The sequence below is a fragment of the Oncorhynchus mykiss genome, chromosome 12 (genome assembly GCF_013265735.2).
Source record: "Oncorhynchus mykiss isolate Arlee chromosome 12, USDA_OmykA_1.1, whole genome shotgun sequence".
NCBI classification, from domain to species: Eukaryota; Metazoa; Chordata; class Actinopteri; order Salmoniformes; family Salmonidae; genus Oncorhynchus; species Oncorhynchus mykiss.
In genome coordinates, this window is record NC_048576.1 from 85,148,139 (window position 1) to 85,164,847 (window position 16,709).

General features: G+C 50.8%; 1 protein-coding gene across 4 annotated transcripts; it reads right to left on the reverse strand.

The window, feature by feature from the left end:
- Window positions 1–241: 241 nt before the first annotated feature.
- On the reverse strand, window positions 242–15,686 carry LOC110519054 (general transcription factor IIF subunit 1-like). Of its 4 annotated transcripts, none has more exons than XM_036938896.1 (14): window positions 15,486–15,686; window positions 15,128–15,204; window positions 13,814–13,860; window positions 12,651–12,723; window positions 7,888–8,078; window positions 7,512–7,682; window positions 7,120–7,328; window positions 4,819–4,975; window positions 2,686–2,744; window positions 2,487–2,612; window positions 2,287–2,357; window positions 1,629–1,767; window positions 1,246–1,399; window positions 242–1,043 (listed from the first exon to the last, which is right to left on the reverse strand). In XM_036938896.1, exons 2-14 carry the CDS (start codon window positions 15,137–15,139, stop codon window positions 839–841), a joined length of 1,614 nt encoding a protein of 537 aa, XP_036794791.1. In that variant the 5' UTR covers window positions 15,140–15,204; window positions 15,486–15,686; the 3' UTR covers window positions 242–838. The 4 variants fall into 4 exon arrangements, with proteins under 4 accessions (XP_036794791.1, XP_036794790.1, XP_036794789.1 ...); XM_036938895.1 differs by having other exon boundaries at window positions 2,284–2,357; XM_036938894.1 differs by having other exon boundaries at window positions 1,629–1,770; window positions 15,486–15,685.
- Window positions 15,687–16,709: the final 1,023 nt, after the last annotated feature.

The following is a 16,709-nucleotide window of genomic DNA, read 5'->3' on the forward strand; positions in this document are numbered from 1 at the left end:
AGTAGTACAGGCCAACAGTACTGTCATTGAAGTGCACACTACTCTTATCCAAGTAAGTACATACACAACAGTTGCTGCAAAGTAGATTTCCAATGAATCAACTGGATAGCACAGTAGACCTCTGGCAGAACCTCAAATAATATTAGTGTGTCTTCATTGAAAAGCCTTAAGATGTATGACATCATTGTCCAGTGTTCTGCTTCTAATTATGCAAACCAACCAGAAACATGACAAGACCAGCCACAGCAACAGCAGGGTTTTTATTACAAATGAAAATAAACAAAAAAGACAATTCTAAAATGAGAAATAGAGGCCTGGGGAGATACGGCAAATCGTACAAAATAACCCACACTTGTCTTGTTGAATCCAGTGGGTTGTGGTGGGAGATGAATCAGCAGGCAAGATCTACATGGAATGTTTTCATTGATACCTTCACATCTGTGTAATTCATTGATAAACCTATATCTTGTAAGAGTAAGTTGTTTGACCTGAAAGGACTGCCACAGGTACAGTTGACTTCAAACCATTTCTAGAGACAGACATTGAGGCTAGTTTTACACACCGCATCTCAAATCACAGTTGCGTAACACTTTTCTTTCTACCTTATTCCACTCTCTTCCTCTTCTACCCTTCCTCTTCCAAGGACCCTGTTCTATCCTTCTCCTCCTTCCGCTGATCAATCAATGAGGACTTTGCGTCCATGCTCTTCCTCTCCTATTCATCTCCTCCTCCCTCCCTAGGTCGTGTTCATTAGGCACCAAGCACCAAAGGGACTGAAAGAGGAACTTGGACTCAGTCTCCATTTTAAAACGCATGCCCTAATGAACACGAGCCCGGTTTACTCTGTGAGGTAGAAGTGCATCTTGTCGTTGACGTTCTTCCTCTCGGGGTTGAGGCGTTTGAGGATCTGGGCCAGGACGTTGACCGTCTGCTCGCTGCTCAGGCCAGTCCTCTTGGTCTGGAACTTCTTCAGCAGGTCCTTGGTGGTCATGGGCTTCCGGATCAGGTAGCGACGCACCGCCTCCTCCGTCAGCTGAACGTCACTGTGGAGAGGCAGGATGGAGAGTGGGACAAAACACCAAGGGGAGGGTGTGTGGTGGAAGGGGGGAGAGAATAAGAAGAAAGACCGTGCATGTGGGAGAGGACAGAGAAAAGAGGGCGAGAGACAGAACGAGAGTGTGTGTGAGCTAGAGAGGGTAAGGGTGAGAAAAGTGAACAAACAGGAGAGATTGAAGAGGAATATACCTGGAACTGGGGGTTGATTTGCCTGAGGGGGGCTGTGGCGTGCTCTTCCCTGAGGGGGCAGGACTCTGGGTGGTGACAGCCGTACTGCTGGACTCCATCTTCAGCCTCTTGGCAGCTGGAGACTCAGAGCTACCACCCACCACCTGTCTCTTACCTGTGAGGGGAGGGAGCAGGGTGATGGACGCAGTTTTAACAACCCTTTACTGTTCAATCAAGAAGAGTCAGCATGCAGTGCTGAGGTCACACATAGCCTTAAGGTACCACAAACAAAATAAGACTTTCAGATCCTGTGAATATGTAAATATAAATGAAAACATTACAAATATAAAAATCTATTTCCCATCTGTGAATGTGTGTGTGAGTGCATGCATGTGTGTGTGTACCTTGCTCCAGTTTGCTAGCGGCGGCTCGGAGTGTGTTGGAGGTGGAGGCGGAGTCTATGGACGGTGTTCCAGGGCGACTGCCAGTCCTGGAGCTGCCTCCAGAGCCACGCCCACCACCGCGCTTAGGAGGAGTACGCTTCTTCTGGGGGGCAGGGGGGGGGGGGTAGTGAGGAAATGGGGAACGTCAAGAGCATTGTCCACGAGAGCCACTCTCAACCTCTCAGGACCCAGACCAAGAAAGACCCAGTGTTTGCAGACCGTTATCACACCAACACCAGTTGAAATGTGGAATACCAAGATAGAGAGTCAGACCAACATCAACCACATCAAAGGGTTAAAAAGGCCTGTTTTTGTGCCCACACTGCTGCCACACTAGGGAAGCAAGATACCCTGGAAATTGTGTGTTGTGTCACCCCTTTTGTGCCACATAGAAACTACAAAATATGGTATCAGGTTCATCAACTACCAGAGTCTTGTTCAAGACTTTTAGAAAAGCCCCAGATCTTGGGCACCGTAACCCAGATCAAGAACACGATATCAAGACTCCATCTCTGCGAGAAAGACAGGGAAATGGGGTTGACATTGAACAGTGGCACTACAAAAGGGACCACACACAAACTAACACTCTCTCACACACACACACACACACACACACCACCATGAAGAGAGCGGAGGCTGCCTCTCCATCGATGTCGCTGTCCTCCGAAGTGTCCGACTCACCGCTGCTGTCTGAAACACACACAACATTATCACATCATAGCCCCCTTCAACAAAAACACAGTATATTTCCGTGGGTTCTTGCCACTTCCCTGTGATACCTGATCAGTAAAGATTCTAAAGAAGAAGAAAAACTGCTACCTCTCTTCTTCTTCGTCTGGACTGGGGTCTTCTTCCCTTCCTCTTCCTCCTCCTCCTCTTTCCCCTCTTCCTCGTTCTGTTTCTCCTCCTCGCTCTCTTCCTCACTCTCCGATGCCTCGTCGATTCCTGTGAACAGAGTTAAAGTTCTTAGAATTCACACACATGAACACGTATTGTTTCCATGGGGGTGCCCTCTGACCTTTGGGAACGGCCTCTTTATTGGACTTGGCCTTCTCTTCGCCGACCTCTTCCTCTGAACTGCAGGAACAAGAGAGTAAGGAGCGAGAGAGCGAGGAAGGGATGAAAGAGAAACAGATGTGAGAAAATAAATGAGGTTGCAGGAAGTGTGTGTATGGCTCTACAAGTGTCTCTGGTGTGTGACCATACAGCTGTCAATAGAAGTTGTGGTGTACAGTGCATTCTGAAAGTATTCAGACCCTTTACTCAGTCCTTTGTTGAAGCACCTTTGGCAGCGATTACAGCCTCAAGTCTTCTTGGGTATGACACTACAACACTTGTATTTGAGGAGTTTCCTATTCTTCTCTGCAGATCCTCTCAAGCTCTGTCAGGTTAGATGCGGAGAGTCGCTTCACAGCTATTTGCAGGTCTCTCCAGAGATGTTCGATCAGGTTCACGTCCGGGTTCTGGCTGGGCCACAAGGACATTCACAGACTTGTCCTGAAGCCACTCCTGCGTTGTCTTGGCTGTGTGCTTAGGGTTGTTGTCCTGTTGGAAGTTGAACCGTCGCACCAGTCTGAGGTCCTGAGTGCTCTGGAGCAGGTTTTCATCAAGGATCTCTCTGTGCTCAGGTCATCTTTCCCTCAATACAGACTAGTCTCACAGTCCCTGCCGCTGAAAAACATCCCCCACCGCATGATGCTGCCACCACCATGCTTCACCGTAGGGATGATGCCACCACCATGCTTCACCGTAGGGATGATGCCACCACCATGCTTCACCGTAGGGATGATGCCACCACCATGCTTCACCGTAGGGATGATGCCACCACCATGCTTCACCGTAGGGATGATGCCACCACCATGCTTCACCGTAGGGATGATGCCACCACCATGCTTCACCGTAGGGATGATGCCACCACCATGCTTCACCGTAGGGATGATGCCACCACCATGCTTCACCGTAGGGATGATGCCAGCTTTCCTCCAGATGTGACGCTTGGCATTTAAAGAGTTCAATCTTGGTTTCACCAGACCAGAGAATATTGTTTCTCATGGTCTGGGATTCCTTTAGGTGCCTTTTAGCAAACTCCACAGAGGAACTCAAAAGCTCTTTCAGAGTGACCATCGAGTTCGTAGTCAACTCCCTGACCTAGTTCCGCTCAGTTTGGCACGGCGTCCAGCTCTAGGAAGAGTCTTGGTGGTTCCAAACTTCTTCCATTTAAGAATGATGGAGGTCACTGTGTTCTTGGGAACATTCAATGCTGCATAAATGTTCTTGGGAACATTTTTTGGTACCTTCCCCAGATCTGTGCCTCCACACAATCCTGTCTCAAAGCTCTACGGACAATTCCTTCAACCTCATGGCTTGGTTTTTGCTCTGACAAGCACTGTCAACTGTGAGACCTTATATAGACAGGTGTGTGCCTTTCCAAATCATGTCCAATCAATTGAATTTATCACAGGTGGACTCCAATCAAGTTGTAGAAACACCTCAAGGATGAACATCTCTGGAGACCTGAAAACAGCTGTGAAGCAACGCTCCCAATCCAACCTGAGCTTGAGAGGCCCCCGAGTGGCACACCGGTCTAAGGCACTGCATCTGTGTGCTAGACACATTAGTAAAGACCCTGGTTCGATTCCAGGCTGTATCACAACCGGCCGTGATGGGGAGTCCCATTAGGGCGGAGCACAATTGGCCCAGCGTCGTCCGGGTTTGAACGGAGTAGGCAGTCATTGTAAATAAGAATTTTTCTTAACTGACTTGTCTGGTTTTAAATAAAAGGTTAAAAAAATGATAAATGGAAACAGGATGCACCTGAGCTCAATTTTGAGTTTCATAGCAAAGGGTCTGAATACTAAGTATTTCAGTTTTCATATTTAATCATTTTGCAAACATTTCTAAAAAAAACTTTTCGCTTTGTCATTATGGGGTGTTGTCTGTAGACTGTTGAAGATTTTTAAAATGTATTTAATCCATTTTAGAATGAGGCTGTAACATAACAAAATGTGGGAAAAGTCAAAGGGTCGGAATACTTTCCGAATGCACTGTATGTGTGTGAGTCTGTATGTATGTGTGTGTGTGTGTGTCTGTATGTGTGTGTGTCTGTATGTGTGTGTGTGTGTGTGTGTGTGTGTGTGTGTGTGTGTCTCACCTGCTCTCATCTGACATGTAGTCGACTTCCAGGCCCTCAAAGTCTCCATCGTCACTGTCCTCATTCGCCTCGCTGTCACTGCCCCTCTTCTTCTTCTTCTTCTTCTTCCCCTTCCCCTTCACATCCCCCTCTTTCTTCTTGGGCTTGCTGTCTCCATCTGAGAGGAACAGAAGAAGAGGGGGAGAGAAAAGAGAGGGAACGTAAAGAGAGATGCACCTTCCAACAGTTGAACATGTAAAATGTACCTATTTGTTCGACATTGAGATGCGTCTTCAGCTAACAGACACGTGGTTCTTACACACTGTATACTAGTGATGAGCACCGACATGGATAATCCACGTTGATATCGGTTGCATTTTTTCATGTTAAATATCGATATCATATCGCAATATTCAGAAACACTTTGCTGTATCCTACATGTTGTTTACCCAAATTACAATGTAAAACATTTGTTTAAAAAAATAAATACATTGCATCTGTGTTCATTTCTTGTGTGTGTGTGTATCTCTGTGAAGTCCAGACAACTAAGGGGTCTGTGGTGATTTTCACCATTTGTTTGGATTCCTCACGTATTAATCATTGTCAAGAAGAAGTTTGGTCCATATCGGATGTTGGGAACTATATTTATTGAATATTATATAAATCCTATCAATTTAAAAATTGCCAATTTGGGTGCAATCAACTAGCTTTCAATTTGAGTTCTAATTGTCTTTCAGAAAAATAACATTCAAGAAATGCTAATCTGATCTGTTTCTAACTGCAGATACCATTTCAGATCAATCTGATTGGTGGGTGTCCAAAACCTTTCTTGTGCTTTTTGAGGTTGAATGACTCCCATGCCTCTTTCTACTCTGCCTTCATACTCATCATTACTGGGCTCTCCCTCCATCCATCCCTCTCACCTCCCTTTCATCCTTCTCTCCTCCCTCCCTCCCTCATCCTTCTCTCCCCCCTCCTTCCATCCTTCTCTCCTCCCTCTCTCCCATCCTTCTCTCCTCCCTCCCTCCCATCCTTCTCTTCTCCCTCCCTTCTCCCATCCTTCTTTTCTCCCTCCCTTCTCCCATCCTTCTCTTCTCCCTCCCTTCTCCCTCCCTTCTCCCATCCTTCTCTTCTCCCTCCCTCCCATCCTTCTCTTCTCCCTCCCTCCCATCCTTCTCTTCTCCCTCCCTCCCATCCTTCTCTTCTCCCTCCCTCCCATCCTTCTCTTCTCCCTCCCTCCCATCCTTCTCTTCTCCCTCCCTCCCATCCTTCTCTTCTCCCTCCCTCCCATCCTTCTCTTCTCCCTCCTTCTCTTCTCCCTCCCTCCCATCCTTCTCTTCTCCCTCCCTCTCATCCTTCTCTCCTCCCTCCCTTCTCCCTTCTCTTCTCCCTCCCTCCATCCTGCTCTCCACAGAAGCTGCTGTCACTTTCCTCTACTCCATCTCAGTTGATCTTTCTGCGACTCCTCACATCCCATCTCCTTGCCTCGTTCTCAACTGTATTGGAGAAGGTCAAAACGAGAGGATGCAACGAATCGAGGAAAGATTAATCGGAAAAAAGCCCAAACCTTCTCGCACGCCACTGTTGCTCGTCACTTAGCTCTCCTCTCTCCTCACCTTCGTCCATCTCTCCTCACCTTCTCCTCCGCTGCTGTCGCTCTCATCACTGCTCAGCTCTCCTCTCTCCTCACCTTCTCCTCCGCTGCTGTCGCTCTCATCACTGCTCAGCTCTCCTCTCTCCTCACCTTCTCCTCCGCTGCTGTCACTCATCACTGCTCAGCTCTCTTCTCTCCTCACCTTCTCCTCCACTGCTGTCACTCATCACTGCTCAGCTCTCTTCTCTCCTCCTCCTCCGCTGCTGTCGCTCTCATCACTGCTCAGCTCTCCTCTCTCCTCACCTTCTCCTCCGCTGCTGTCGCTCTCATCACTGCTCAGCTCTCCTCTCTCCTCACCTTCTCCTCCGCTGCTGTCACTCATCACTGCTCAGCTCTCTTCTCTCCTCACCTTCTCCTCCACTGCTGTCACTCATCACTGCTCAGCTCTCTTCTCTCCTCACCTTCTCCTCCACTGCTGTCACTCATCACTGCTCAGCTCTTTTCTCTTCTCTCCTCACCTTCTCCTCCACTGCTGTCACTCATCACTGCTCAGCTCTCTTCTTTCCTCACCTTCTCCTCCGCTGCTGTCGCTCTCATCACTGCTCAGCTCTCTTCTCTCCTCACCTTCTCCTCCGCTGCTGTCACTCATCACTGCTCAGCTCTCTTCTCTCCTCACCTTCTCCTCCACTGCTGTCACTCATCACTGCTCAGCTCTCTTCTCTCCTCACCTTCTCCTCCACTGCTGTCGCTCTCGTCACTGCTCAGCTCCAGGTCATCCTCCAGGTCATGGATGCGCAGGTCCCCTCCTCTTCCTCCCTTCTTCTTTTTCTTCTTCCCCCCCTTCTCGCCCTCCTCGTCGTCATCGTCCGGCCCTCTCTCCTGCTCCCGCAGGCGCCTCTGGAGCATGATGCTGAAGTGGTTCACCACCTTGTTCCTCCTGAGAGGGGGGGAGGAAGTATGTGTGTACCCCACTACGTTCCCCCACATCTACCCCCTAGTGTTTTTACCTGAGGGGTAAATTTGCACCCCCTATCTTTATTCTTCCCCTCAGTATTTCCCCTTCTCCTGTCTCTCTCTCCCACACCTGTCTCCCCTCCCCTCCACTTCATCCTCTCCTCACCTGCCCCACTCCTCCTCTGCCTCCTCGGCGGTCAGCGTGCGGTGTTTGGCCTGGGGCACGAAGTTGTACCAACCGTTGACGGGGAAGGCCTCAAAGGCCCCGTCGGGACACTGGGTAAAGATGTAGTAGGACGCATTCTCCGTTATGCCCCCTTTCTTCGTACCCTTGAACCTGAAAACAGAGAGAAACATGTTGATATAAAAGGATAGTTCAGGCTATATGGGAGTTCCTCCTTGTCCTCGGATCAACAGAAAGACAAAGGATGGCTTGGTAAGTATTTGTGAGAGAACCAGAGCTATGTAAAGGTAAGCTCAAGGCCTGTGTGTAGCCTACCTCCTCCCTGCTTTGCCATTGTGTGTGTGTTTGTCTGCCTCACCTCTTCCCTGCCTTGCCGTTGACCTTGAGGATCCAGGGTTGGTCCTCCACCTTGAACTCCCTGGTGACGATTCCAAACTTCTTCCTGCGTGCCTCCTCCCTCTGCTTCTTCCCAAACTCACTGCCTGCCGCCCCCTCAGTCTCCTCCACACCATACATCCTCCTGTTACTCATGTCCCGCTCCATACGAGCCTGGGGGAGGGGTAAAGGAGGGAGGAGAGAAGACAGAGTGAGACGGATGGGACAACGGGAGCGGAGTAGGGAGATGAGAAGTGTAGAAGCTAATATAAATAATAGAAGGGGAGGAGAGGAAGGTAGAGCGAGAGAGAGACGGGAGGGAGAGAGAGAGACGGGAGGGGGGAGAGAGAAAGACGGGAGGGGGGAGAGACGGGAGGGGGGAGAGAAACGGGGAGAGGGAGAGAGAGGGACGGGAGGGGGGAGAGAGACAGACGGGAGGGGGAAGAGAAACGGGAGGGAGAGAAACGGGAGGGAGAGCGAGAGACAGGAGGGAGAGAGACGGGAGGGAGGGAGAGAGAGACGGGGAGGGAGAGAGAGAGAGAGAGAGACGGGGAGGGAGAGAGAGAGAGAGAGAGAGACGGGGAGGGAGAGAGACGGGGAGGGAGAGAGAGACGGGTAGGAGAGAGAGAGACGGGTAGGGAGAGAGACGGGTAGGGAGAGAGAGAGAGAGACGGGTAGGGAGAGAGAGAGAGACGGGTAGGGAGAGAGAGAGAGAGACGGGTAGGGAGAGAGAGAGACGGGTAGGGAGAGAGCGAGACGGGTAGGGAGAGAGCGAGACGGGTAGGGAGAGAGAGAGAGACGGGGAGGGAGAGAGAGAGAGACGGGGAGGGAGAGAGAGAGACGGGGAGGGAGAGAGAGAGACGGGGAGGGAGAGAGAGAGACGGGGAGGGAGAGAGAGAGACGGGGAGGGAGAGAGAGAGACGGGGAGGGAGAGAGAGACGGGGAGGGAGAGAGAGAGACGGGGAGGGAGAGAGAGAGACGGGGAGGGAGAGAGAGAGACGGGGGGAGAGAGAGAGACGGGGGGAGAGAGAGAGACGGGGGGAGAGAGAGAGACGGGGGAGAGAGAGAGACGGGGAGGGAGAGAGAGAGAGACGGGGAGGGAGAGAGAGAGAGAGAGACGGGGAGGGAGAGAGAGAGAGACGGGGAGGGAGAGAGAGAGAGACGGGGAGGGAGAGAGAGAGAGACGGGGAGGGAGAGAGAGAGAGACGGGGAGGGAGAGAGAGAGAGACGGGGAGGGAGAGAGAGAGAGACGGGGAGGGAGAGAGAGAGACGGGGAGGGAGAGAGAGAGACGGGGAGGGAGAGAGAGAGAGACGGGGAGGGAGAGAGAGAGAGACGGGGAGGGAGAGAGAGAGAGACGGGGAGGGAGAGAGAGAGACGGGGAGGGAGAGAGAGAGACGGGGAGGGAGAGAGAGAGACGGGGAGGGAGAGAGAGAGACGGGGAGGGAGAGAGAGAGAGAGACGGGGAGGGAGAGAGAGAGAGAGACGGGGAGGGAGAGAGAGAGACGGGGAGGGAGAGAGAGAGACGGGGAGGGAGAGAGAGAGACGGGGAGGGAGAGAGAGACGGGGAGGGAGAGAGAGACGGGGAGGGAGAGAGAGACGGGGGGTAGAGAGAGAGACGGGGAGGGAGAGAGAGAGACGGGGAGGGAGAGAGAGAGACGGGGGGAGAGAGAGAGACGGGGGGGAGAGAGAGACGTGGGAGAGAGAGAGAGACGGGGGGGAGAGAGAGAGACGGGGGGAGAGAGAGAGACGGGGGGAGAGAGAGAGACGGGGGGGGAGAGAGAGACGGGGGGGGAGAGAGAGACGGGGGGGAGAGAGACGGGGGGAGAGAGAGACGGGGAGAGAGAGAGAGACGGGGGGAGAGAGAGACGGGGGGAGAGAGAGACGGGGGGGAGAGAGAGACGGGGGGGAGAGAGAGACGGGGGGAGAGAGAGACGGGGGGGAGAGAGAGAGACGGGGAGAGAGAGAGAGACGGGGGGAGAGAGAGAGAGAGACGGGGGGAGAGAGAGAGAGAGACGGGGGGAGAGAGAGAGAGACGGGGGGAGAGAGAGAGACGGGGGGAGAGAGAGAGACGGGGGGAGAGAGAGAGACGGGGGGAGAGAGATGGGGAGGGAGAGAAAGACGGGGAGAGAGAGAGACGGGAGAGAGAGACGGGGGAGAGAGAGACGGGGAGAGAGAGAGAGAGAGAGAGACGGGGAGAGAGAGAGAGAGAGACGGGGAGAGAGAGAGAGAGAGACGGGGAGGGAGAGAGAGAGAGACGGGGAGAGAGAGAGAGAGAGACGGGGAGGGAGAGAGAGAGACGGGGAGGGAGAGAGAGAGAGACGGGGAGGGAGAGACGGGGAGGGAGAGAGAGAGAGAGACGGGGAGGGAGAGAGAGAGAGAGACGGGGAGGGAGAGAGAGAGAGAGACGGGGAGGGAGAGAGAGAGAGAGACGGGGAGGGAGAGAGAGAGAGAGACGGGGAGGGAGAGAGAGAGACGGGGAGGGAGAGAGAGAGACGGGGAGGGAGAGAGAGAGACGGGGAGGGAGAGAGAGAGACGGGGAGGGAGAGAGAGAGACGGGGGGAGAGAGAGAGACGGGGGGAGAGAGAGAGACGGGGGGAGAGAGAGAGACGGGGGGAGAGAGAGACGTGGGAGAGAGAGAGAGACGGGGGAGAGAGAGAGACGGGGGGGAGAGAGAGAGACCGGGGGGAGAGAGAGAGAGACGGGGGGAGAGAGAGAGAGACGGGGGGAGAGAGAGAGAGACGGGGGGAGAGAGAGAGAGACGGGGGGGAGAGAGAGAGACGGTGGGAGAGAGAGAGAGACGGGGGGAGAGAGAGAGAGACGGGGGGAGAGAGAGAGAGACGGGGGGGAGAGAGAGAGACGGGGGGGAGAGAGAGAGACGGGGGAGAGAGAGAGACGGGGGAGAGAGAGAGAGACGGGGGAGAGAGAGAGAGACGGGGGAGAGAGAGAGAGACGGGGGAGAGAGAGAGAGACGGGGGGAGAGAGAGAGAGACGGGGGGGAGAGAGAGAGACCGGGGGGGGAGAGAGACGGGGGGAGAGAGAGAGAGAGACGGGGGGAGAGAGAGAGAGACGGGGGGAGAGAGAGAGAGACGGGGGGAGAGAGAGAGAGACGGGGGGAGAGAGAGAGAGACGGGGGAGAGAGAGAGAGACGGGGGAGAGAGAGAGAGAGAGACGGGGGAGAGAGAGAGAGAGAGACGGGGGAGAGAGAGAGAGAGAGACGGGGGAGAGAGAGAGAGAGAGACGGGGGAGAGAGAGAGAGAGAGACGGGGGGAGAGAGAGAGAGACGGGGGGAGAGAGAGAGAGACGGGGGGAGAGAGAGAGAGACGGGGGGAGAGAGAGAGAGACGGGGGGAGAGAGAGAGAGACGGGGGGAGAGAGAGAGAGAGACGGGGGGAGAGAGAGAGAGAGACGGGGGGAGAGAGAGAAAGACGGGGAGAGAGAGAGAGACGGGGAGAGAGAGAGAGACGGGGAGAGAGAGAGAGACGGGGAGAGAGAGAGAGACGGGGAGAGAGAGAGACGGGGAGAGAGAGAGAGAGACGGGGAGAGAGAGAGAGAGAGAGACGGGGAGGGAGAGAGAGAGACGGGGAGGGAGAGAGAGAGAGACGGGGAGGGAGAGAGAGAGACGGGGAGGGAGAGAGAGAGACGGGGAGGGAGAGAGAGAGAGACGGGGAGGGAGAGAGAGAGACGGGGAGGGAGAGAGAGAGACGGGGAGGGAGAGAGAGAGACGGGGAGGGAGAGAGAGACGGGGAGGGAGAGAGAGAGACGGGGAGGGAGAGAGAGAGACGGGGAGGGAGAGAGAGAGACGGGGAGGGAGAGAGAGAGACGGGGAGGGAGAGAGAGAGACGGGGAGGGAGAGAGAGACGGGGAGGGAGAGAGAGACGGGGGGTAGAGAGAGAGACGGGGAGGGAGAGAGAGAGACGGGGAGGGAGAGAGAGAGACGGGGGGAGAGAGAGAGACGGGGGGGAGAGAGAGACGTGGGAGAGAGAGAGAGACGGGGGGGAGAGAGAGAGACGGGGGGAGAGAGAGAGACGGGGGGAGAGAGAGAGACGGGGGGGGAGAGAGAGACGGGGGGGAGAGAGACGGGGGGAGAGAGAGACGGGGAGAGAGAGAGAGACGGGGGGAGAGAGAGACGGGGGGAGAGAGAGACGGGGGGGAGAGAGAGACGGGGGGGAGAGAGAGACGGGGGGAGAGAGAGACGGGGGGAGAGAGAGACGGGGGGGAGAGAGAGAGACGGGGAGAGAGAGAGAGACGGGGGAGAGAGAGAGAGAGACGGGGGGAGAGAGAGAGAGAGACGGGGGGAGAGAGAGAGAGACGGGGGGAGAGAGAGAGACGGGGGGAGAGAGAGAGACGGGGGGAGAGAGAGAGACGGGGGGAGAGAGATGGGGAGGGAGAGAAAGACGGGGAGAGAGAGAGACGGGAGAGAGAGACGGGGGAGAGAGAGACGGGGAGAGAGAGAGAGAGAGACGGGGAGAGAGAGAGAGAGAGACGGGGAGAGAGAGAGAGAGAGACGGGGAGGGAGAGAGAGAGAGACGGGGAGGGAGAGAGAGAGAGACGGGGAGGGAGAGACGGGGAGGGAGAGAGAGAGAGAGACGGGGAGGGAGAGAGAGACAGGGAGGGAGGAAGAGAGAGACAGGGAGGAAGAGAGAACGAAGGAGAGACAGACAGGGAGAGAGAATCATTGAGTGTTCTAGTAGCCTATTGAGGAAAGTTGTAATGAGAGGGAGTTTCCCAGAGAGTTGACCTGCATACCTGGGTCCAGGAGGAGCAGTTTACTTTGTCCCCAGAGTTAAAGGCCATGATGCTGTACTTCTTACTGGTGTTCCTACACACACACAGGTTAGTGGTGTAAGCTATATCATGATTCATGTAGATACCACATCATGTACAGTGCATTCGGAAAGTATTCAGACCTCTTGACTTTTTCCACATTTTGTTACGTTACCCCCCCCCCCCCCCCCAATCTACACTCCATAATAATAATAATTACAATTACGAACTGAAAGTAAGTAAGTATTCAGACCCTTTACTCAGTATTTTGTTGAAGCACCATTGGCAGCGATTACAGCCTCGAGTATTAAACCTGTCTCCGAGATCTACGGCAATTCCTCCGACCTCATGGCTTGGTTTTTGCTCTGACATGCACTGTCAACTATGGGACCTTATATAGACAGTTGTGTGCCTTTCCAAATCAATTGAATTTACCACAGGTGGACTCCAATCAAGTTGTAAAAACATCTCAAGGATGATCAATGGAAACAGGATGCAACGGAGCTCATTTTTAGGGTCTCATTGCAAAGGCTCTGAATACTTATGTAAATAAGGGATCTATTTATATTTTTTTAATAAAATGTGCAAAAATGTCTAAAGAACTGTTTTTGCTTTGTCATTATAAACCATTGCATGTAGATTGAGGAGGGAATAAATAAAAAAAATCTATTTTAGATTAATACTGTAATGTAAAGATCTGAGTGGCTGGTAGATTTTTTAAATCCACCTGACACAGTGGCTGGTAAACCAAAAAGTTAATTGTATGTCCTGCTTGGAACACTGCACATACAGAAGATACACTTAGCTGTTTTATCAACTGAGGTTTGTCTTTGAGATGTTTTTGTGTGTTCACTCCCGCGTTTCCATTAGCTCAGGAAGTGTCGTAATTCAGATAGTTCAGGTAAATGTGCAACGCGGGAAAAAAACTGTGGGAATCCTTGTTAAAATTACACACGTTAAGTGTCTTTTGTACTTGGAAAATTATTTTGGGGTGATTTGAAAGTAGAGTGAGGTTTCCAAAACCGTATTGCATGCAATGATTATTAACGGTTAGACAGAGAGTCGGGAATGTTGTACACATTGGCCCTGCTGTGGTCAAATGTTAAATGAGAACCCAATGGCTGTAGGCCTTGGATAGTACTTACTTGGGGACCCGGACTATGTACTCTGTAGAAGAGGAACTGCTGCCACCCTGTAAAAAAACACACACAGTTTGCTACACTACGACACCCCTTCAAATTAGTGGATTCGGCTATTTCAACCACACTCGTTGCTGGCAGGTGTATAAAACTTGAGCACACAGACATGCAATCTCAATAGACAAACATTGGCAGTAGACTGCCCTTAGTGAAGAGCTCAGTGATTTTCAAATCCTTCAAAGGATGCCACCTTTCCAACTAGTCAGTTCGTTAAATTTCTGCCGTTAGAGCTGCCCCGGTCAACTCTAACTGCTGTTATTGTGAAGTGGAAACATTTAGGAGCAACAACTGATCAGCCTCGCAGTGGTAGGCCACACAAGCTCACAGAACGGGACCGCCGAGTGCTGAAGCTCGTATAAATCGTCTGTCCTCGGTTGCAACACTCACTACAAAGTTCCAAACTGCCTCTGGAAGCAACGTAGTACAATAACTGTTTGTCAGGAGCCTCATGTAATGGGTTTCCATGGCCGAGCAGCCGCACATAAGTCTAAAATCACAATGCCAAGCGTCGGCTAAAGTGATGTGAAGCTTGCCTCCATTGGACTCTGTAGCAGTGGAAATGCGTTCTCTGGAATGATGAATCACGTTTCACCATCTGGCAGTCTAAAGAACGAATCTGAGTTTGGCGGATGCCAGGAGAACACTACCTGCCCCAATGCATAGTGCATACTGTAAAGTTTGGTGGAGGAGGAATAATGGTCCGGGGCTGTTTTTCATGTTCAGGCTCCTTAGTTTTGGTAAAGGAAATCTTAACGCTACAACAGACATTGACATTCTAGACAATTCTGTGCTTCAAACTTTGTGGCAACAGTTTGGGGAAGGCCCTTTCCTGTTTCAGCATGACAATGCCCCCGTGTACAAAGCAAGGTCCATACAGATATAGTTTGTCGAGATCGGTGGAAGAACTTGACTGGCCTGCACAGAGCCCTGACCTCAACCCCAAGGAACATCTTTTGGATGAATTGGAATGAAGACTGAGAGCCAGGCCTAAATGCCCAACATCAATGCCCGACCTCACTAATGTTTTTGTGGCTGAATTCAGAATGGAAGCAAATCCCTGCAGCAATGTTCCAACATCTAGTGGAAAGCTTTCCCAGAACAGTGGAGGCTGCTATAGCAGTAAAGGGGGGAGAATCTCCATATTAATGCCCAGCAAGCCTGACAATGAGATAAGCAAGCAACAGATGAAGCAAATGTGTTGAGCAATAGACTGATACCGTCATGTTGACCCTACAAGTAAACCATACACCCAAGACTTACCAATGACGCCATGGTCGACTGTATACAGAGGCAGTATGCCCCTATTCTTAGTCAAGCAGTCACCTGTAAGTGATCACCTGTTGAAGTATAACGACATTTTTTTCAGTTCATAGCAAGATAGAACACTATAGGACATGCTTAACTGACTTCGGTCTCAGCATATGCAGAAATGACTCATCATAAGGCAGTTGTTTGTGGTCATTTATGTACTAACGTTAGCTATAGAATCATAGCTTTTGGATATTAAAGGCTTCGCCTCTTCCTCTGATAGAGCTAAGTTACTACTACGTACGTTAGTCTGTAGCTAGTTACCAGTAGGCTAAAACACTCAAGAAATATATTGACCCAGTCAACCTACCTCTTCAAAATGTGCGAAACAAAAATATGTTGCTTTATAGGTAATCAAACGTAAGTCATGGATAACATTTCATATTAGTATGTATCTAGCACTTAATATCTGGTAGCTAACGTTACTCATGCAGTCGTTAGTTAAATATTTGTCTTGGGTTAGTACTATCTGGTATCCTTTGGACGTCCCTACCCAACCTAACCATAAACCTTTTCCTTTATTTCGGTAGGGACGTACTAAGGATCTAAAATAACACTAACACATGACAAGTCTCGCTGCTTTCCGCCAACCGTTCCGTCAAGAATAATGGTCGACCGGAAAACAAATTCAAACAGCACTTAGTTCTTAGTAGATAGGTGCCATAGGCTCGTGCCGCAAAACCAAATAATATCCTATTATTAAAACAACTGTCCATTGTTTCCAGTTATCTACGAAATATGACCTATAATTCATTACAATTCCTTCTAAAAAGTATAATTATTGCAGTTAGATGACATCATCCTCTGTGAGGAAATAGCAAGCATATTTTAAACATTGTTTGAGATAAAAGTTTGAGGTGTGATTTTTGAAGTGTTTTGACCCCGTTGTACGAGTATAACGGGTCAACATTATTTGCGTACAAGTTAACAGAAATTTACTTTTAAAAGTGAGATTTTCACTGTACAATTACTTTAAATCCTTGGTGACGATTAATGATTGAAAACATCTGGTTGACAACTGTTGAGAGACCATCTACAGTAGGCTGCTGTGATTCTACCTTGCTGCATATTTGCCAAGACTCAGTTATTTACCAACAAATTATTTTTTATTTATCAAACTGTATCAGGCAATATATACACATTTTCATTGATAAATTACAGCCATACTATATTTGTGCACACAAAAACACCCTCATTTGCTGTATGATTTGGAGATGTTGAAGATGCTATGAAAGTTTCTAAAAAATAATGCAATGGCAAATTAGATGACATTTATCTAAAGTAGTTGGTGTAATGTTTTTATCTTTTGCAGTGACCTTTTCTAACAAAAAATGCATGCCGCTTACAGCAAGTGCCAAACACTGGCAGCACATTTTGCAAGTTTGATTGTCTATTTGAACAATGCTACAGCAAACTTCTACGGAAAATACGAATTGTTGTACAATATTTCAACCTGGTCTCATAGACTAGACATAACATAGTAAAAAATCTGGGGATACTCAATGAATATAATATGTTACGTGTGGTGTGGGAG

What these genes read in the sequence shown, in the direction of transcription:
- LOC110519054 (XM_036938893.1), bottom strand. An exon ending in TAAAGAGGCCGTTCCCAAAG is followed by an intron (nt 2,613 to 2,685) that starts GTCAGAGGGCAC and finishes CTCTGTTCACAG; the next exon opens with GAATCGACGAGGCATCGGAG. An exon ending in CCAGACGAAGAAGAAGAGAG is followed by an intron (nt 2,358 to 2,486) that starts GTAGCAGTTTTT and finishes TGTGTGTTTCAG; the next exon opens with ACAGCAGCGGTGAGTCGGAC.